This window comes from Rhinatrema bivittatum, chromosome 2, assembly GCF_901001135.1.
Source record: "Rhinatrema bivittatum chromosome 2, aRhiBiv1.1, whole genome shotgun sequence".
Classification (NCBI taxonomy): Eukaryota; Metazoa; Chordata; class Amphibia; order Gymnophiona; family Rhinatrematidae; genus Rhinatrema; species Rhinatrema bivittatum.
Genome location: NC_042616.1, coordinates 71222747 through 71244234, shown reverse-complemented (window position 1 = coordinate 71244234; position 21488 = coordinate 71222747). Strand labels below are relative to the sequence as shown.

At 46.7% G+C, this 21488-nt stretch overlaps 1 protein-coding gene across 6 annotated transcripts in view; it reads right to left on the bottom strand.

The window, feature by feature from the left end:
- The window catches only part of CCDC13 (coiled-coil domain containing 13), a 110650-nt gene that overhangs the window by 46013 nt on the left and 43149 nt on the right, over positions 1-21488 (bottom strand). For all 6 annotated transcript variants that reach the window (XR_003854449.1, XR_003854450.1, XR_003854451.1 and 3 more), the window contains exons 8-10: positions 17939-18103; positions 14057-14233; positions 5122-5328 (exon numbers count right to left, since the gene is read on the bottom strand). Coding sequence is in view for 3 of the 6 variants with exons in the window: in XM_029588327.1 (XP_029444187.1) it covers positions 5122-5328; positions 14057-14233; positions 17939-18103 (549 nt within the window). In the remaining 3 variants the exon portion in view is untranslated. The remainder of the gene's footprint in view (positions 1-5121; positions 5329-14056; positions 14234-17938; positions 18104-21488) is intronic.

Here is a 21488-nt window from a genome sequence, read left to right as displayed (position 1 = left end):
GCCTAAATTATGCACACAGGCAAGCATTTGCTTAACACAGAAGTCGCTATCACCTGACGCCCAAGCAGATATCCAACTAAGTGACCAAAAACTAGGCGCACAACTTGGACGCATCGAAGATCCTGAAGAGGGCAAACTAACAAGCAGGAAAAGGCATGTGAAAATGCTGCGGCAGCTTACCGTGCAGCGCACAGCGAAAAGCCTAACAACGGGGCGTAGTCCACATGGGCTGCTCAACCCACCAGGCTGTCCATGTCCCTTAACCTCCCTTGATAGTAGGAACAAACGTTGGGACAGCATGCCAAGCACGGAGACCGAAGGAAGGGGGAGGCCTTACAAACAACCCTGTCTTTCTTTTTTTTTTTTTGTTTTTGTTTTTTAAGCCTTACCTGAGCTCAGCCCTTCCTGGCTGAGTACAGAGACGGTCTCCGGCTGAGGGGGGAGAGGGTATATACCATCACCGCCACTCTAGGCTTCCTGCACTTGCTGCCTTTCAGCTGTTTTAAACAGCTAAGTCCATGCCGGTTGAGAAAACCAGCTACTGGGCCAAGGCACTCATCTGAAGGACCACAGAAATCACCTCAGGAATTCTCAACTGGGAGAGGGACCATTTGCCATCACTGCAGGAGCGTGGGGAGGGTTAAATTTCCTTTTATTCCTCCTTCTAAAATTTTAAGCAATCCCCATATGGAGATGTATGTCCACCATCTGCTGGAAACAGAAAATACTGGCAGGCTGATGTCACTGCAGGAGTATATATATATGGTGATGTCAGTTTTACTCCATCTCCATCTGTTGGAAGAGGTGCATAATCCATTGGTTCTAGATTAATCTGCCTAGACACCAAGAAAACATGTCTTGAAATGGGGACTGGAACAGGGTCAAGGTAGGAGTATCCTGTATAGCAGGAAGGAGGTTATTCCATATTCATGGTACAAGGAGTGTGAAAGCCCAAAATCAAAAGGCAGGCTGTCTTGTGCAAAGCGTAGAGAGGAAAATGTGTGACAGGGAGGTGAGGCTGTCACTGAATAAGGTCAGAGAGATATGGAAGGTGCTGACCTGCTGAGGCATTTCAAGGTAAAGGAGCCAATGATGGAAGGCCCGAAGGAGAAGACATGAGAAAAAATCTGGTTAGTGAGAAAGCAGTCAGACAACTGAGTCCTGGAGAAGCACGAAGGAGCACAAAAAAAGAATCAAGCTAACAGAGAGCTGCAGTAGTTCAAATGGGAGAGATAAAAAGTACTGAGCAGAAGACTGAAACAAAGGTGAACAGGGAGTAAAAATACTGTAAAGACCACCTCATGTAGCTATGGAAACTGTAAGGTGAAATGTAATCTTTCCCATTAATTTCCTTTCATTGAATCCTGACAGGAGAGTCCAGAGATGCAGGTTTACCCTCATAAACCAGCAGGTGGAGGCAGAGAACTTCTTCCTCTTTTGTTGTTACTGGAGCCTATTTATTCTAGGAGAGCAGGATAGGCCTTCAGTGGCCTCTTGCCTTAGCTCTGCTTTCTTTACAGTCCCTTTTTTATGCTTCTCTCTCTCTCAAAGCAAAGATGGGAAAAGAAAGATATAAACAAAGTTAAAGATATATATTATCTTCTCTCTCTCTCTTTTTACATATTTTAAACTATCAACCCGATACTTATCCTTCCTTCCTTAATAACCCCCCCCCCCCTTCTTTCCTTTTTTTCCCCCTTTCGGAGAGCACGAAAAGACAATACCTGAATGAGGGGAAACAAACCAAAAAAAAAAAAACAAGAATACCCAAATTTCTCCTACTTCTTCTCCTCTGTTTCCCACCTTCCTTTTTATTTCCAGCGTGGATTCTGGACTGGTCTGTCAGGATTCAAGGAAAGAAATCAACTGGTAAGATTAAATTTTACCTTCCTCTTCATCCTTCAGACCAGTCCAGACAAGTGAGATGTTCCCAAATAGTGCCTGGGCAGTGCAAGATCTCTATGGCCCCTAGGACTCTCCTCCCAAAGCTCGAGTCTTCCCTTTTCTGAAAGTCAAGTCTATAATGCTTCACGAACGAGAGCAGCAAAGACATGTTATTGATCTACAGATATCCTGCAGGATCACTAACATACCCTGTCCATGAAGATGCCTGGGCTCTCGTTGATTATGTGCTTTGTCTAGATGGAACTGGCCTGCCCTCTTCTATATAAGCCGACCCAAACGCCTCTTTATACATCTGGCGAAGGATGCTTTAGAAGCTGTTTGGTTTTTTTCAGTGGCCCTCAAACAGTCTGTCTAACTTCCAAATGTCATTCATGACCTAGAGGTATCAAACCAAAACTTGCCTAACATCCAAAAGATGCAGATTCCTATTTCAGCCTGCATACGCCTCCAGAGAGAGCTGGCAATAAAATCTCCTGGCACAGATGAAACCCTGACACTACCTTAGGTAAAAATGCTGGCACTGGGTGGATCGTGGCCCTAATCTCATGAAATGCTAGGTAAGGATCCCTAAATGACAGTGCATAGAGCTCCAAAATCCTCCTAGCTGAGCAAATCACTATCAGGCACTTTGTTTTTAGTGTTAGATCCTTCAGGGATACTTCCTTTAGTGGTTCAAAGGCACCTTCACCAAGGCCTTCGAGACCCAGATTAGATCCCACCTGGCACTACCTGATCTCGGGGAGGACACACATGCTTCAGGGCCCCCAAAAAAGTATAATGTCTGGGTGTGAACCCACTGAGGTGCCTTCTACCCTTCCTCTATGACAGTGCCGCTACTACATTCAGAGAGTTCAATACCAGGCCCGTATCCAGACCCTCCTGTAAAAAATCTAGCATTGTTGCTACCTTAGATCTGAAAAGGTCTACGCCACTTTTTGTTCACCAAAATTCAAAGTCATTATTAGTGATAGGTGCAATATTATAACTTGTGGATGAATGTGGTATGAGTGATGAGTGTTGTCTAATTTTAAATGTTGTGCTCAGAATGGCAAGGGACAATGGTTAGGGGGTGGCTTCCTGACTCCCCCAAAGGCACAGCTGCAGCAGCCCCCAATACCAAATTGGCCACCATTCCCATGCTAACCAGGAAGATGTCCACAGTCTTCTCAGACACACCTGCCCCTTGTTTGGCCTGCCACTGTTCGTGCGCTGGAGTCTGCCCTGAATTACCTTCACCACCAGAGATGCAGCAGGAGCACAGGCTTGTCCACGACAGGCTTGTCCACGAAAGCCAGCCGTGCGAATCAGCACATGACCGGCAGCTACTGCCATGGGTGATTCCTCTGCTTCCTTCCGAACAGGCCCAACCACATGGTAAAAGCTGCATGTCCCTGCAGGCTCGCTAACCCTCTCATCAGGATCCACATTGCCGCTAAGCTGGCTCCCTGCTCAAGTGTTGCCGCTTTGCCTTTTTTTTTATTAATTTATTTGTAATAAGCTTTACAAGCATTACCAAAAGTTACTCCTTCCCTTTGAAGAGAGCGACCAAGGAACTGCAGCAGGATCCCACGAGCCTCCTGGGGGAGAGGGAACTGGAACCATCAGCTTCCAACTGCCTGCGGCTAAAGGACCGAGTCAATTCAAGGGTCACCAGCCCCCTGGCTCATCCACCTCAGACCAGGAGGGATAGCTGCACCAGGACCTGGCCACCTCCTAGGAGGAATCCTCTCCTTCCTTTCCCGCCCCCCCCAGACTGCAGGTTTTACACCTCCACCATTTGCTGGAGACAGAGAAATACTGAGGAACTGCAGATGGCATACTAGGTTGCAAGGCAGTGTGAGTGAAGCTTTCTCAGTCTCTATTTGCTAGCAGGGATGCAAAACCTAAGAGTCTGGACTGATCTCAGTATGAACAAGAATGCTGTTTTACCTGCCTAAGTCCCTTTGCCAACACCCCATGGTATCACAGAAAATGGTTCTGGTCCTTCTGGCAGTTGTAGACTTTGTGGAGAGATCCTCGATACAGATGGAAGTGTCACTCATCCTTCCAACTGAATGTTCATAATTATTAAACAAGAGCTTTCCTCACCTAAATACAGGCAGCCTGTATATTCAGCAAGGCATGAAAGTTCTCTAACTGAATGCTAATATACATGAGAAGACACTTTGTATGATGTTTCATTGTCATACTGCTGTTGGGTGCAGGCATCCTGTATCCGGGCAAACCTCATACACTACTTCCACTGCAAGGTACAACATGGCTGCGCCCAGCAGCTAGAGGTGGCTTTGCTGCAGTTTAACCTGAAAACCTGATAGAACTCATTCAGAGGTAAGGTTCAAAACCATGCGGATTGTAGCAAAGTGCACACATATATTCACTTTGAAAACTGCCTGGGGGATAATTTTTTCCCTGAAAAACACCATGCATAATTTTGAAAATGCAAAACTACACGTTGTCCCCCCGATCTAACCCCTAAATCCGCTTGAGTGTCTGACAGGTAAAAGTAGGGCATCTTGTTGATCCCTGCACATTCTTTTTCCTGTGTTAAGGGTGGAACATTTTCGGTTCACCTTGTACACAGTCAATAGGGGTGGGGATGGGGGGTAAAGAGGTAAGAAGCAGGAAACCTCAGCCATCACTGCTCAGCTGCAACACCTAATGGCCAAACTTAAGATCTCCATTAGCTGGGTTCTCCATGGCGCAATGATTTGTGGCCACTGGCCAAGGACAGTCACTGCAATAACTGGGCTGAGTTGGAAATAAAAATGGATGGGCCAGGAGAAGATTCCTGGGGTAGTTGTAAATAAAGGCTCCTGGCATCATGGCCTAAAAGAGATAAGTTCCATCTGAGCTGGAAACCCAAAGGAGGAGAAGGAAATGGCCAGGCCACAAACAAAATGCCAACCACCTCTATAGCTGGCTTAAAGTGTCCCCAACGGCTTGGAGTTCGTTGAAAATTAGGTTTATTTCAGCACACTATAGTTTGCTTTCCATTAGCACCTTGCCAGGCAGGCTTGTTCTACTGGATGGAAGCTAAAGGAGCCCAGTTTTAGGGCGGGAGAGTTCTCAGCTATGGAAGTAGCTGACTGCATTGACTTTTGTTAAGTAATGGGTCAGTTCACCCTGGTGAGAAAAAAAAAAGATCAAGAAGGAAAAAAGTCCTCCTCTGTCCCCTTAATAAATTGTTGCAGGCTTTCATACATTTGTCAGATTTACCTTGAGTGTCAGCTGTTGAATTTCCTCCTCCAGCTGCTTCACCTTGGCCTCTCGCTCAGCCACTATCTGCTTGAGCTGCCCTATGAGAGAGCTCTGCTTCTGAGTCTCGCTGTTCAGCTGCTGCCCCAGGCTCTGCTGGGATTCCTTGTGCTTCAGCTCCTGCTGGCTGAGATGACCTAAAACCTCTTGCAGCTGTTTCTGCTGGATCTGGGGAAACAAAGCATTCGCACGGTCAACTCTTTCCATTCCTTGCTCATCAAATATTTCATTATAAGTGAGATGAGTATCGCTGAGGGGGAAATCTGTTCCCCAAACATCTTTGAAAGCAATGCGCGAGATCGATGTGCACTTTCTTGTGGGAAGGATGCTGCACATCTCCTTAATATCAGAATTGCTATTTTTAATTTAGAAAGATTCAGTATCTTCAGCTTCTACCTTCATCAGGCATGTAGAATGGACAATCTGGGCACATTCAAAATGGCTTCATGTAAAATCCCCTCCCCTCCTGTTGGCTAAAAGAGTCACAGGCTTCCATAGAACACCACAGGAAAGGGAAGCGTTCTTCTGGGTGCATTCTGGTCAGGGGAGGAAACCAGTGTGCATACTGGGCATTTTCATTGATGTCAATAACTATCAGTTTATGCACAGAGGCAAGTATTTTACAAGATTGTCCGATAAATCTGTGTGTCTTACTTATGAAAATGCTTGGAAATACACACACTCTACCTCCACCACTTGCTCCAGGCCCTCCAACCAAAAACTGCGGACAAAAGAGAAGTCAGATTGTATGTTTGCGACTCGATTGGCGGGTGTAAAAATATGCATGCATGTTTGATGACATATATGCAAACTCCGTTTATAATATATGTAAATGCATGCACACTTCCAAACCCTGGCCTGGAGTGCTCTATTTGTACACGCGTACTTTTCCACATAGCAGCAGCAGCAGTGCATGTCTGAAAATGTTCTTACCTTGCACAGAGGCTACTTATGTGCATATATGATGATAAGCACATTAATGTTAAAATCAAACTGCCTAATTTGTTCCTAACAATCAGGTTTAACTTACACACCTAGTTTATTATTTTAAATTGTTACCATACTATGATGGCACACGAGTAATTTGTAATCTATACCACCAATATTTCTCTTTATCGTGCCCTTCTGTAAACCGTTGTGATGGTATTTAACTTAACGACGGTATAGAACATTTTTTAAATAAATAAATACATTTTACACACACATGAATACAGCGGGCAATCAAATGATGGCATCATCTTAAAAAAATATTCCAATGCTCCCAAGGTGTATTTAACATTCCACCGTTAGGTGGGCCACATGGCAACAGGGCTTAAGGATGTCCTCCTCTTCCAAAATCAAGTAAAGGCTTTTGAGCCCAAGCCACCACCTACTTGCAACTCCCAAAATGAAGGTCTTTTCTTTCTTGGAAGACCCTCAACCCAAAGGATCCTCCCTCCCCAATTCATACTTGTTCACTAGAATAAAGGCTCCCACCCGCAGAAGACTTCCTGAGAGTGAAAGACCCTTATCCCTTGCAAGATAGCAGAATATCAGTCACTCTCCAGTCAAATTCAAACTGGCGGTCTTCAGTGTTGCACTTTGAAACACATGTACACACTGATGACCGCCATTTTGGATCTGATAAATGCGGCAGAAAAGAGGCAAGTTACATTCCTCTTCCTGCCACCCCGCTGGGTAAATTTACCTAGTTATCTTCATCTGGATATTCAGTGGCACTTATGTGGCTAAATGGGCCTCTGAACATCCAGCTAAATTTTGAGTGGATAGATTTAGAGCAGTTATTTGTGAGGATGGAGATGTCAACACAGATTTATCCAGGTAACACTAAATATCATATTACTCAGATACATTTAAAAAGAGCCCAGGTATGTCCTGTCCTGAACACTTTCTGACCTGGTTAAATTTTTTATGCAGGTAGTGATTTTACTGGCACAAGTTTAGCCGGGTAAAAAGGGGGGAGAATTTGATTGGGTATAGTTTACCTTATTAAAACCTGGTTTTAGCTGGGTAAATCTGTTGAATTTCAACCCTTTGGGTCGATTTGTGTGGGGGAATGCTACAACATTGTTGCAGTTGTATAACATGTAGTGAAAAAGCCACACAAGCCCTTTCATTGCAAATGCTCTGCATCTTATTAGTTTTGTACACCGTGTGTTACAGCCCAACGCGCTATGCACATTATCTTGCCAGTTTTACTGTCCCCTTAGTAAATAAGCCCCTTAGGATTTCAAAAGTGGGGACAAGGTGCATCATCATCATCCCCTTATTTCTTCCCCCTCTCACTCCCATCCTCCCCTTCTGCTTCATCTCCCACCCCCAGTTCTTCTCTACCCCCCCCCCCCATCTTATCCTGCTTAAATTCATCTCCATCTGCTGTCCCCTATCCCCACCGTGTCATTTAAATTTCTTTCCTTTCTCATGCTCTCACGGGTTTCTCTCCATCTTCATTTTATTTTATGTTTTGTTAGATTTTATTATTGTACACTGCTTCAGGCATTCCTATTTTTGGTCTGGGCAGGCAGTCTAGAAATGATTTCAAAGAAATAAATCTGCTCTTCTGACAGAGTCCTCTTCATCTCCCTCAGCTTTGGATTCCTGTCTTTCCCCATCTCCCCAGGTTCTTTCCCATCACCCTCTCCTCTCAATCACGCTTCTCTGATTTTTTCAAGCTTAGTAGTGGCAGGTTCGAAGGGTAAGACACGGAAAAGGTGCGCTCCCTGTCCCCGCTGCTGCTCTTCCCCCATGCTGCGCACTTCCTTTGCAATCAGAAAGCCTCAGAGATGGAAAGTGCGCTCTTACTGCAGGGCTTTCCAAACCTATCCACAGCCAGCAGGGTTTTCAGGACACCTGCAATGGCTATGCATACATTGTTCTCCAATAGCTTTTATCAAGATGGTGGCCTGTATTTTGGGGATGTGTCAATGGCTGCCCTAAATTCACTGGAAGAGTTAATTAAAGAAACAGACTATGATAGCATGTAAGGACCATCTAGTCTGCCCAATGTCCTTCCTGTGCAATGCCATAGACTCAAGCTGATCTCTGGCTTTCCCCTCATTTCTTCACAACTAGTGATTCTCTGTGCTTATCCCAGGTTCTCTTGAATTCTGTTTTTGCCTTTACCACCTCCACTGGGAATCCATTCCATTCATCCACTGGCCTTTCTATGAACAAATGTTTTCTGATGTTGCAAAGAGTCAACCCCTTTGAAGCCCCATACTATGAACCTCCTGTCAGGGTACCAGCCAAAGGAAATAGGACACAGGTATTCCTTTGTGCAATGCAGGATTTATTCAGAACATAAAAGATAGGAAGATTGGTTCTTACCTGCTAATTTTCGTTCCTGTAGTACCACGGATCAGTCCAGACCGTGGGTTGAGCCTCCTGTCCAGCAGATGGAGACAGAGCAAAACTGAAAGGATATCCCATATCAGGAAAGAGCCTACCCTGCATCCCTTCAGTATAAAACACTTTCAAAGCAGATATAACTCCCCAAAGATCAAGCAAGTAACAAGAAAACTGATAAATTGAACAATTGAAAGAATTATGTATAAACAAAGCACTCTTGCATAAAGATTTATTTTCATTTTCATCTATTAGATGCTTTCGGTGCCTTAATTAATAATAGAAAATTCAGGTATCTGTAAACCTGTAAAGGAAGAAAACTTCGAGCGCACAGAGCAGATCTAGCATGGGAGGGTGTCTGGACTGATCCGTGGTACTACAGGAACGAAAATTAGCAAGTAAGAACCAATTTTCCTTTCCCTGTACGTACCCAGATCAGTCCAGACCGTGGGATGTACCAAAACTTCCCTAAACAGGGTGGGACCGAGACAGTCCTGCTCGAAGAACCTGCTGCCCGAAGGAGCCAAAAACTGGAGCCTGTACATCCAGGTGGTAATGACGAGCAAAAGTGTGCAGAGATTTCCAAGTAGCTGCCCTACATATTTCCTGCGGAGAGACCGATTGCCTCTCCGCCCAAGAAGTGGCCTGAGAATGTAAGGAGTGGGCCTTTAAGCCTTCTGGAACTGGTCGGCCCTTACAGATGTAAGCCAACGCAATAGCCTCCTTTAGCCAACGTGCAATAGTGGCCTTTGAAGCCTTATTACCCTTATTTGGGCCACTCCACAGGACAAACAGGAGGTCCGAGACCCGGAACTCATTTATAACCTGGAGGTAACGTAACAAACCCGTTTCACATCCAGGCACCGCAGATCACCCCCAGAAGTGCTTGCAATGTCTTTAGAAGAAAAGGCTGGGAGTTCTACTGACTGATTGACATGAAAGGAAGACATGACCTTTGGCAAGAAAGAGGGTACTGTCTTGAGGGATACCCCTGAATCAGAAAAACGTAGAAAAGGTTCCCTGCACGACAAAGCTTGGAGCTCCGAGACCCTTCTGGCGGAACAAATGGACACCAGGAAGACGGTTTTGAGAGTCAAATCCTTAAGTGTAGCCCTCCGTAGAGGTTTGAAGGGAGCTTCGCAGAGAACCCGAAGAACCAAGTTAAGACTCCACGAGGGACAAGTAGTCCGTACCGGTGGATTCAAATGTTTGGCCCCCTTGAGGAAGCGGACAACATCCGGATGAGCTGCCACTGAGTAACCGTCAATGTTGCCTAAGAGGGAGCCAAGGGCAGAGACCTGCACACACAAGGAACTGAAAGACAAACCCTTGGAGAGACCGTTCTGGAGGAAGGAAAGGACTTGGGAAACCGGAGCCTTACAAGCAGCCACTCCCAAAGCGGCACATGCATTTTCGAAAACCTTCCATACCTGGACATAAGCAAGAGAGGTAGCTGGTTTCTGGGCCCTCAACAGAGTGGATATAACTTCTTCCTTATATCCCTTCTTTCTCAATCTCCGCTGTTAAAAAGCCAGGCCGCTAGACAAAAGCGATCCGCCTGATCAAAAAATACGGGACCCTGCCAAAGAAGGTGGGGGAGATGACAGAGGCGGAGAGGGCCGTCTGTCACGAGGTTCACCAGATCCGCGAACCACGGTCTGCGAGGCCACTCTGGAGTCACTAGAATGATGGGACCCTAATGGAGCTCGATTCTTCTGAGCACTTTGCCCACCAGTGGCCAAGGAGGGAACACGTATAGGAGAACGTCTTGAGGCCAGGGAAGGATCAGCGCATCCACTCCTTCCATGCAATGTTCCCTTCTGTGGCTGAAGAACTTGGGCACTTTTGCATTGTTCATCTTGGCCATCAGATCAAAGTGTGGGGGACCCCACCTGCGGATGATCAGATCCATCGCCTTGTCTGACAACTCCCACTCAGCTAAAGAAAAAAAAATTGTTGTGAAGAGAAAAACAGCTGAGCAGAGCTGAGCTAAGCTGGTCAGTGGAGGCAGAGACTGCACCCTGCACGTTGCCGGAGCTGTCCACAGTTCTTAAATCAGTAACTAAATAGGGCTGAGTTTAAAAAAAAAAAACTTCTCTTCCCCTTTTTTTTTTTTTTTTAAAGAGCACAGCAAGTGCAGAGGAAAGCTCTTTCCCAAGCCCTAGAAATGACACTTTTTAAATGTGGACAGCTAGCCAAGGGGGAGTGACTGGACCACCAGTATCAGCCCAAAAATTCACCAGGAATGGGGATCCTAGGCTGAAGATTTCAAGGGGCAAGCCCCCCTAGGCCCCCAGCAGAGCAAGGAGACAGAACCGTCTCCCAAACACATAAAAAGAAATCTTTCAAAGTGTTTTTGTTGTTGTTGTTGTTGTTTTTTAATAATATAGCCAAGAACTAATACTGCTTGATCCTGACAAAGAAAAGTATAAGATCCCAGCAGGGAAAAGAAGGTAAGAATAAGAAGAAGGGGAACCGCAGGTTCAGCTGCCTGCATCTGCTGGAGACAGACGAATACTGAAGGGCTACAGGGTAGGCTCTGTCCTGATATGGGATACCCTTTTCAGTTTTGGTCTGTCTCCATCTGCTGGACAGGAGGCTCAACCCATGGTCTGGACTGATCCGGGTACGTACTGGGAAAAAAGGTTTTCATCTTCATTAACAAAATATATATCACAGCAGCTTCACAGGACTCATAAATGTAGATTTTAAAAGCCCTAGGCGTGCGCCAAAGCCGGGAGATATGCGCAGAAGTCATGCCCACACGTAAGCAGACGTGTATCTTCTGGTATGCGCACAAATCAGGAAGTCAAGAAAGGGGCGGGGCATGGGCGTTCCGGGTCTGTAACCTGAAGCATGCGCATAGATATTTACACACACAAGCACGTGCTGGGATCCCCTACTCCTAACTTTACTTCTGCTGTGGATGTTGTGCAAGTTTTAAAATAAACAAAATCAGGACTAGACAGCGGGGTTTGAAGAGTCATGGCTAATAGAGTAAAAGGGAGGCTATCCAGCTGGGGGGGCGGGGGGGGGGGGGAGTTAGGCAGTTGGAAGCCTTCACCCGGGTGAACTGGGCATGGACTGTGGAACTTGGCAATTGCATTGGAGCACATATCTAATAAATCCTCACACTTAAGCGGTAGAGCCAGTATTTGCGCACACAAGTTTGCGTCCATACAAAATTGCATGCACATTTATGCATGTGCACATGATTTTTGATATCATGCGTGCATATGTTATTAAATGGCCGTGTCCATTCATGCAAGCTGCCATACGCGCATACATGTTCACCTGCGTGGCTGTTTAAAAGCTACCGGCCTTGTTGCACAGCTCAGAGCTCACAAGTTGCCAGGAACACTGGGAAAGCCCCGGTGATTCCTTATGGACCCCTAAGGACCAATCCGCGTTCTCAGGGGCAGGGCTGCAGGTCTGGGTTGAAAGCAATCCTTCTCAGCTTATTTGGTTGCACGTGAAGAGACACACCCTGTGACTCAGGACCAGAGCCCCAGCCTCCCAACAGGCCAGACCCTGGTTCAAGACCAGGCCTGGGCTCCTTTTTGCCCTTATACCTCCTGTTCCAGAACCTTCCTTCCTCTGAAAAAGGTTTGCTTCTTGTATATTTATGCCTTTTGAGGTATTTGAATGTCAGATATCTGTAAACAGTGGCAGCAGTGTGCAGTCAAGTTTACTAAAACACAAAAATTTGGGGAGGATAGGGCAGGGTTGCTCTTCAAAGACTGATAAATAGAAAGACAAACCTAGAGCCAGTGGCAGCTGGGAAATGAGAAGTAATGCCATCGTCACTTCCATCCCCCAACAGTCACCCAGTCCACTCCAACTTTCCCCTGCCATTATCCTTTCCAACTTTGGATCTATTACTGCAACTTCTCCATGACCTTTTTGCCTTTCCGATTTGACGTATCTCTTTGCTTATTTCTTCTCCATCTTAGTCTCCTCATTCATTCTTCATGTTCCAAACCATTTCATCATTCATTTCTTCCACTTCCCTTGTATATCCCTCTCTTTCCTCCATCTTTGTGTGCCTAACTCTCTAATTCCCCCACCCAATTTCTTCCATCTCTAGCCCAGCTTGTCCCTTCTCTTTTCTTCCTGGACCAGTCTTTTACCAATCTTTCATCCTCCCCAAGCCCAGCCTGTCTTGCCATTTTTCTCCTCCTTCTACAGCCCAGCCTCTCCCACTCTTCCTGCTCCTCAGCTTGACTAATCTCTACCTTCCCCCCTCCCCCGAGGCCTGCTTCTTTCTCTTCACCCTCTGCATCCTAGTTTCTTACCATCCATCTTGCATGTCCTCTCTGCGCTCCCTGTTTCCAGCCTCCCCCTCCCTTCCTCTCTGCTCTTTCCTCTCCTTACTTCCATGCAGTTCCAAACCATGAATCCAGGCGTACATGACCTGCTCTCAAACACTGTGATCTTTTGTCAAGTCCTGTCCCTGCACTGGGAGAAATTCTTGAAGTCACTGGTCTACTCTAATATTATTTAATCCATGAAATTAATAATAGCGAATCAAAAGAATGTCAACAAAAAGTATAAGAAACTGAAAAACCCATCAATACAATCAACAGGCAACTGAGCAGGAAGGAGGTCTGAGGAACAGTCAAATGCAAAAATACAATTAAAATGTTTTTAAATGGATAAAATCTAATTAAGAAAGGAGGTAAGAAAATTAGTTAAGGAAACTAAAAATGAGAAAAAGAGGAAAAAAGAGAAGCCTCCTGAGCTGAGAAAGTACTAAAGAAGAGAGGAGTTACATAGAAACATAGAAATAACGGCAGGAAAAGACCAAACGGCCAATTCAGTCTGACCAGTAAGCTCCCACACTTATTTTCCCATACTTTTCTTACTTCTCATCAGAAAGCATAAGGGACTAAGGCAATTGGTTCTAATGGCTGTAATGCCACCTACTGATAACTACTTTGAGAAAGTTCTAGAGCTTGGGAGAATCTCCCTTGACTGCACATGACAATCACACAACCCACTGTGTGACTATTAGGGATAATCATCTGTGAAAAATCTTTCCTCTGTAATAATCTACATAGGGAACATCATAAAACAAAGTGTTCTGTACAAAAGATTTGTGCTTATGCCTGAAGCACACTGTATAAGGCATGAAGCTAAAATTAACCAGTTTTGTTGATTAAGATCGAGCTGTGACAAGAAACCCCAATACATGCCTCTTACTTTATAAATTGATCACCTCATAAAAAGAGACTATGATTTATAAGATGATTTCCTCTTTTAATCACCAGCTTATCTCCCCTCAAGTGATCAGGCAGTGAATTGGAGACATCAAACAATCTCCTAGAGGACCTCACCTAGAGGACTTCTTCAGGAACCCTCCAAACAAGCTGCAAGAGTTGACCAACAGGATTTCCCAGACAGCTAAAGTGCAACCCTTATGCTATTTTCAGTCTCTTGAACATAGAATGCTAGTTAGGCAGTGATCTCAGAGCCTGCTATCCTGACTGCACCCAATCATTCAACCACGGGGCCCACCCCACTGACTGTGAATTATTAAAGCTGACTGTACCAGCAAAGCGCTGATAAGCTCATCATCATGCTTTCCTTTCTCCAGCACAGTTGTGATTTGGCTCTTCAGCGTTTTCACTTCGGTGGAGAGCACTCTGTTCCTGGCTTTGGAAGCGTCCAGTTTGTTTTTCAGGTCCTCAAAATCTTTCTGTAGAAGTTGATGTTCACTGCTGAGTTTCTGCAAGAACGTAAAAAGAGTGGTCAGGATCAGGGGAGAAGATCAATCCTATCCTGTCATGAACACAAAAACCTTCGCAGAAGGAAAGTGAAGGGCTCTGAGGTGGTACTGCTGAATGGGAAGGATTTTTGTTGCAAAAATTACCTGTCTGTTTATCAATGAAAGTGCAACAAAACCTACAAATAAATTCCACCTTCATTTCTGCTCCTGAAGGACAGGTATGAAGTACTTTGCACACGACATTAGCTTATTATAAAACTTTATGAATTTCAATTTCATACTGCAAAGTTCTAAGGTTGCTGTGTGCAATGGGATTGACTGGGGAGGCTGGCAATGACACTAACCATTACCACCAGCCAGTGTAGTTCTACAACAGGTAGAGCTCTCTGCATTATAGACCAAGAAACATCACATGCATTCTTTCTGTGATATGCCTTATCCTCAGCTGCTTCTGAAGGTGGCATCTGCTCTTAGAATGAGTCACTTGCTCAAATCGAAGACATAGGCACAATTTGTTTTGGGTATATTTGAGAATCCAGTTTATATTCTTTCTGAATGCAAAGCACACATACCCTGCACCTGACAGCAATACCGATTTCAATTTCACCGGGATAGTCCTCAGCAATCCTACTAGACAGCTGTACCAGTGTGCAATGAATTACAGCTCTCCTCTTACTCAGAGCCACAATTAATAGAAATAATGCTTTTCAAATCACTTAGCAGCCATCCTCTACAGTCTGGATGCCAGAGAAAAGATGTTCTTTATTAGATACTGTTTACTGTAAAGCAGAGTTACTTACCTGCAACAGGTGTTCTCCGAGGACAGCAGCATGTTAGTCCTCATAATGGGTATCATCATCAAATGGATGACTTAGAAATGAGATCCCCTGATCCATATTTGAAAATACCTGCCACCAATGAGTCCTGGAGAGGTGGGGTGACTCTGTTGCAATTCTGGAGGCTGTGAGTGGCCTGCCGCCGCTGCGACCTCAGGTTCCACTGGCTCACATATGTGTAAACATGCCAAGGTCTTGGCATCTCTACTGGCCTCTGTGGAGCTTCCTCCACAGACGAACCGACAATGACCACTGTATCAATAGGGGGAGGCCTCGGTGCCCCGGGAACAGACGCCAACTGGGTCGGTAATGCACCAATGAGCACAATGAACTTCTCCAGAAGCGGTATGAGGACAGGAGGAACCAGGTCCAGTGCTGTCAGTGCCACAGGACCAAAAACCTGCAGTGTCCAGTCTACTGCTAGCTGGGCTCAATGCTCCAGCTCCTCCTCAAACATTACCAATACCAACACTGACTGGGAGGAAGGAGGGGTAGCCAGATCTTCTTCGGACCCTCGAGGTGGATCGGTGACTGGCATCAGGACCGTGGAGACCATCACGGACCCCTGGCACTGATGGAAGATTGGCACTCCTCGGCACAGGGTCGCTTCGGGGGCATCACAGAAAAAGCCGGTGCATTGACGGGGAACAGTGCCAATGCTTCTTCGTCTTCCCTTTGATGCTCGGCCTAGTCTTTCCCTAGTGCAGAGGCAGATGATGAGGAACTCGATGTCCTCGGCCTGGAGGAAATAGACATTGGTTGGTCTCCAGCACCCCTGTCCACTGGCGACATCAATGGAACAGACGGTCCCCGCCAATGTCGATGGCTCGATGTCCATCAGTTCAGCTCCTTGGTCCTTCGATGCCAATGCCGCCAATGACAATGGTTCGGACTATTTTGACCCAAAGAGCTCTCCATTTTGTTGATTCAAAGTCAACGTCCCTTCGGGGTCATCTAGATGCATAAGCGGCAAGCCCGGATTTCATGCGATGTCCCCAGGCAGAGGACACATGTCTCATGTGGCTTCGTAATGGACATGGTCCTCTGGCACCGTGGGTATCGTCGAAAACCTGACATGGCCATGACTGATGAAACAAAAGGGCACTAAAAGAAGACAATGGTGGTGGGGCATCAATAACCAGTGGGCACTGATGCACTGCTGTCTCGGGGGAGTCGACTGCGAAAGGAAACTTACCCGAATCACCGAAAACCCTGACTAGGGGAGGGCACCGAGAGGGACCGGTGATGTAACCACAAGAAAAAACCTGAGAAAAACACGATAAAAAACTAAGTTCTCCACAAGGCCAAAAAACAGCCAAGTGAACTCACTCACACCGCAATGCTTACAGCTCCGTGGAAAAAGAGAGACTGGAGAGGGACTCTGCATGGACGTGTGGTATAGGGCATGCTGGGCATTCTCAAAGTGCCTAGTCAAAGTTCTAGATACTTTGACATAAGTTTTTCCACATCTAGGCTCCATCTGATGCTATCACTCATGTGCGAGGACTACCATCCTGCTTGTCCTTGGAGAAATAGTAAGCTGTGGTACTTTTTAAAAGATCAACAATAAAACATGTTGTAGTCCATGAGCTTAGGAAGACCACAAATGTCCATTCTTCAGATGTGGCACAAAAAAATTAAAGAGATCTCTACAAAAAAACTGCTGACAAGAATGGTGCTCTAGATATCATAAAAACAGAAGACAACACCAAAGGAACCAGACAGACAACTGCTTAATACTGCATACAGCAAACAGATGATTGCAGAGGACAGAATGGACCTAGGACTTGTTACCCAGGCTGCCACTAGGCACATCTACAAATAAAACAAAGCAATTCTACAGTGCCCATCCCAAGGAACATTTTTTTGGCCCAGCAGGCTTCTTCTGCTGATTTGTGCTTTCAGCTCTATTGGATCCAGTCTCCACTGAGCTATAGCAACACAAACCTTCATTTACAACCACCTTAGGGTTATCTCCCATTTTATAAACCCCCTCCCATTTGGCCCAGTCACTGCAGCAACTGTCATTGACCAGGGGCCACAGATCATGATCCTCCCACCACAAGCTGGTATCCCTGCACCATAGGCCTTACCATTAGTTATCACCATTTTGTGATTTCTGAGACTCACACCTCCCCCGCAACATCCCCAGTACTGTCCAATCTGAGAAATGGAACCCAGGCTCCAGAACCAAACCTTCATCTTCAACAATACCACTGAGCCAGCCCTAACCCAGGAACTCTTACCTGCTGCCTAAAATCCACAAATCAGGTAACTGGTGCCAATCCATCGTCTCTGAGGTTACCACACCTACAGAAAATATTTTTGGACTCACCGAAGACATTTTAAAACTCCTTGTAACAACATTGTCAGCTCCTTTCAAAACACAATGGACTTTCTCCATGTTTGTGGTCTGGAAAGCTCATGTATGCTATCTTTCTTGTTAGTCCTTTAAAGGGCAATTTTCAAAGGAATTTCCATGGGTCAAAGTCTTTTCCTCGTGTCAACCAGCCGGTCTAAATACTGCCCATCCTGTATGTGGGTATAACAATTACTCACGGTGTTCCACTAGGCGCGTACTTTTACCTGCATTGTAGTGTAAGCATTCCCAGGGTGGGGTTAAGTCAGGAGAGAGAACTACAGGCATAATGTTGGCTGGAAAACGTACCTGCACAAAAAGCATGTGCAAATCTCTGTGGATACTTATCCCCTGTGGCAAAAAAGCATGCACAGATTTTTCCTTTGAAAACTGTTGCAAAGACCATCAAGTTAAAAAGTATCCACAGATTCTACAGCAACACGGACAGCTTATTAACACTCCAGATCAGAACTCTGTGCATACAGCCCAGTCCTTTTCATACCAGCTGACCTCCAAAGCTTCTTTTCTTTCTTTCTCCAAGCTACGAATCCGGAACATGTTTTTCTCTTGAGCTGGGTGCCTCCGTGCTGCTGTGAGACCAAACGCCTCCTCTTCAAGACTGAGCTGCACAGAGGGATTTTTAGCCTGGGCTAACTGATTCTCCAACTCACGAATCTGTGAAAAAAAAAAAAAAGTGAAATGGGTCTGTAATAAAAGAATGTGAGACACAGCACTGGACAGCATTTTTACTTATTTGCAATTTGTAAGACTCAACATGATTCAAGAAGCACCCTTCTTCTCAACATAGCCCATTCCAATCAAAGCTGGGATTGATCCTGCAGGACACAGAAGCGTTGTGCGCCCATGCACTATGGGATAACATTTGGGGGCACAGCAAAGCTTTACACTTCTCCCCAGGACTGACCTGCAGGCCTTACACTAAGTACTGCCTGTGCACCTAGGAATGCTCCAAAACTGTAGTGCAAGTAATTTGTTAGTGACACTCTGCTTGGTAAAAATAATTTTCTCAGGAGAGAAACACAAAACCCAGTTTATTTTATCCCTCCATAGTGCATGCTACATGGCCTGCAATCTCCTTCTTTCTGGATAACCCTCTCCTAAATCATCTCTCCTTTTACCATTAGAGCCTTTCTGCTCACACATCAGCATACAGAGCTGGCAGCACAAAGGGTTCACCGACATCTCCATTAAAGTAGATATGATTGTTACTTTATCTTTCTAGTGCTGAATAAGAGAGTGTTCATTGAATAAAATTGGATCACACCTTCAGAAAGCGAAGTTGCTTACCTGTAACAGGTGTTCTCCCAGGACAGCAATGTTAGTCCTCACAAGTGGGTGACATCATCAGATGGAGCCCAGCATGCCATTATCCATGCGTCTACGCAGGGTATCTCTTCAGTCTCGTAAGTAGATTACGAAAAAATAAAATAAACTACAGGAACCCAACTCCGTGGGGTGACAGGTGGGTTTCCTGAGGACTAACATCCATCTGTCCCAGGAAAACATCAGTTCCAGGTAAGCAACTTCGCTTTCTCCTAGGACAAGCAGGATGGTAGGCCTCGCATGTGGGTGAAATCCTAGCTAGAGGCTGGCCCCAAAAAATAATGGGACCAACAGACACCAAACAGGTGCCAACGGGCACAACAACAGAGATCCTGTTGGTAACAGGGGGGACAGTCTGAATTCAAACGGCCTTAGGTTGGAAGAGATGGGTTCACAGCTGAGGTTCCTGACCGAATCTGCTATACTGGCGGCTGTCCCTGTCCAGACAATAATGAGCTGCGAAGGTGTGGCGAGAACTCCATGTCACAGCTTTGCAGATGTCCCCCATTGAAAATGCACACAGGTGAGCCTCAGAACTCGCCATGGTTCTGACAGAATGAGCTGTGACATGCCCCCCTCCCCCCCCAGTTGCAGTCCTGCCTGGACACAGCAGAAGGAAATGTAGTCCGCTAGCCAGGTGGAGATAGTCTGCTTAGCTACAACCACACCCAGCTTATTAGAGTAAAAGGGACACAAAGCTGGGTGGACTGTCTGTGGCCTGCTGTCCAGTCTAGGTAGAAGGCCAAGGCCCTCTTACAATCGCGTGTATGCAGCGCCCTCTCCCCTTGGCTGGAATGAGGCCTAGGGAATAAAGTAGGCAGGACGATGGATTGGATAAGTTGGAAATCTGTCACCACCTTCGGCAGGAACTTAGGGTGTGTGCATAAAACCATCCAGTCATGGAGAATCTTGTGTAGGGCGGATAGGTCACAAAGGCATGTTTGTTCACTGACCCTGTATGCTGACGTGATCGCTACCAAAATTATGACCTTCCTGATCAAATACTTGAGGGGAGAGGAGCGCAGTGGTTCAAACGGTGGCTTTATCAGCTGGGCCAACACCACGTTAAGGTCCCAAGAAACTGCACGGGGCCTCAGGGGAAGCCGCAGCTGAAGCAACCCATGCATGAATTGCCGTACCACGGGCTGCACAGAGATGGGCAAACCGTCCACCTCCTGGTGGTAAGCGCCTATGGCACTCAGATGTACCCACAGTTGGTTTTAAGCCCAGCCTCCAAGAGATGTAGTAGGTAATTCAGGAGTTGCCGGACTGGACAGGAGAAGGGGGTCAAGACCCTTCTGCTCTTACCAGATGTTAAACCTTCTCCACCACAGCATAAGACTTCCTGCTTTCTCAAAGCCACCAAGACCTGGGACATCTCCTCTGAGAGGTCAAGAGACTGCAAGATCAAACGCTCAACATCCAGGCCATAAGTGACAAGGCCTGGAGGTTGGGGTGGCACAGTCTGCCCTGATTCTGCGTGAGGAGGTCTGGGGCAGTTCCTAGATGGACCAGGTCCTGCTGAGAGTGAGATCCTGCAGGAGCGGGATCAAACCTGTCTCAGTAAGTGGGGGGCTATGAGGATCATAGCCCCTCTGTCCTGGCGAAGCTTCAAGAGGGTCTCCGATACCAATGGAAGTGGAGGATACACCTACAAGAGGCCTGCCACCAGTGAAGGGCAAAGGTGTCCATGGCTGGCTGGCCATCCAACCTGGTCAGGGAGTAGTACCGGGGAAGTTTCCTGTTGCAGGGGGAGGTAAATAGATCCACGTCCGGGGTCCCCCAGAGAAGAAAGATCTGATCCGCCACCTCCTGCTTCAGGGACCACTTGTGGGGTCTGAAAGTTCGGGTCAGCCTGTCCGCCAGGGGGTTCTCCGCATCAGCCAAGTACATGGCCCGGAGCATTCCCTGAGCTAGCGCCCAGGCCCAGATCTGCACCACATCCTGACAGAGGAAGGATGGATCTGGTGCCCCGCCTGCTTACTGATATACCACATAGATACTTGATTGTCAATCAGGATGAGGACCACCCTGTTGGCTAGCTGATCCTGGAAGGCTGATAGAGCATACTGGATCGCCCGCAGCTCCAAGACGTTGATCTGACACAAAGCTTCTTGAGTGGTCCAGAGGCCCTGGGGGTGTGGAGGCCATCCACATGGGCCCCCCCAACCACTGGTGGGATACATCCATGGTAAGTACAATCTGGATGGGAGGAGCCTGAAAGGGAATGCACTGCTCCAGATTAGAAGATGTTCTCCACCAATACAGGGAGGTCCTGAGAGAGGGAGAGACTTGGATACAAACTTGAAGGCCTTGGCTGGCCTGGCGCCACTGGGATCGCAGGGACCCCTGAGGTATTGGTCTCCCTAAGGATATTAAGGGCTCTCAGGCTTATCAAGACCACCCCGGGAGGAAGGCCAGGAGCACTAGGCACATCCCGGGGCTGAGGCACCAAGGGACCTGTGGGCAATGGGGGGCCCGAGGGTCCAGGCACCAGCCCAGGCAGTGTGGGCCCCCCGATGGTGCAGGGGGCACCAATGGGCCTTTGTCCCTGGAGGAGTCCCTGACGGGGATTGGCTCGAACGCCCTATGCTTCGGTACCTGATGGGTCAAATGAGGGATCACGGGGTGCCGGGACTAGCTGGGTCTGAGGGAAAATGAGGAGAGCATCAAGCCAATCTATTAATGGTTCCAATCCAGGCACCACCAATGCCAG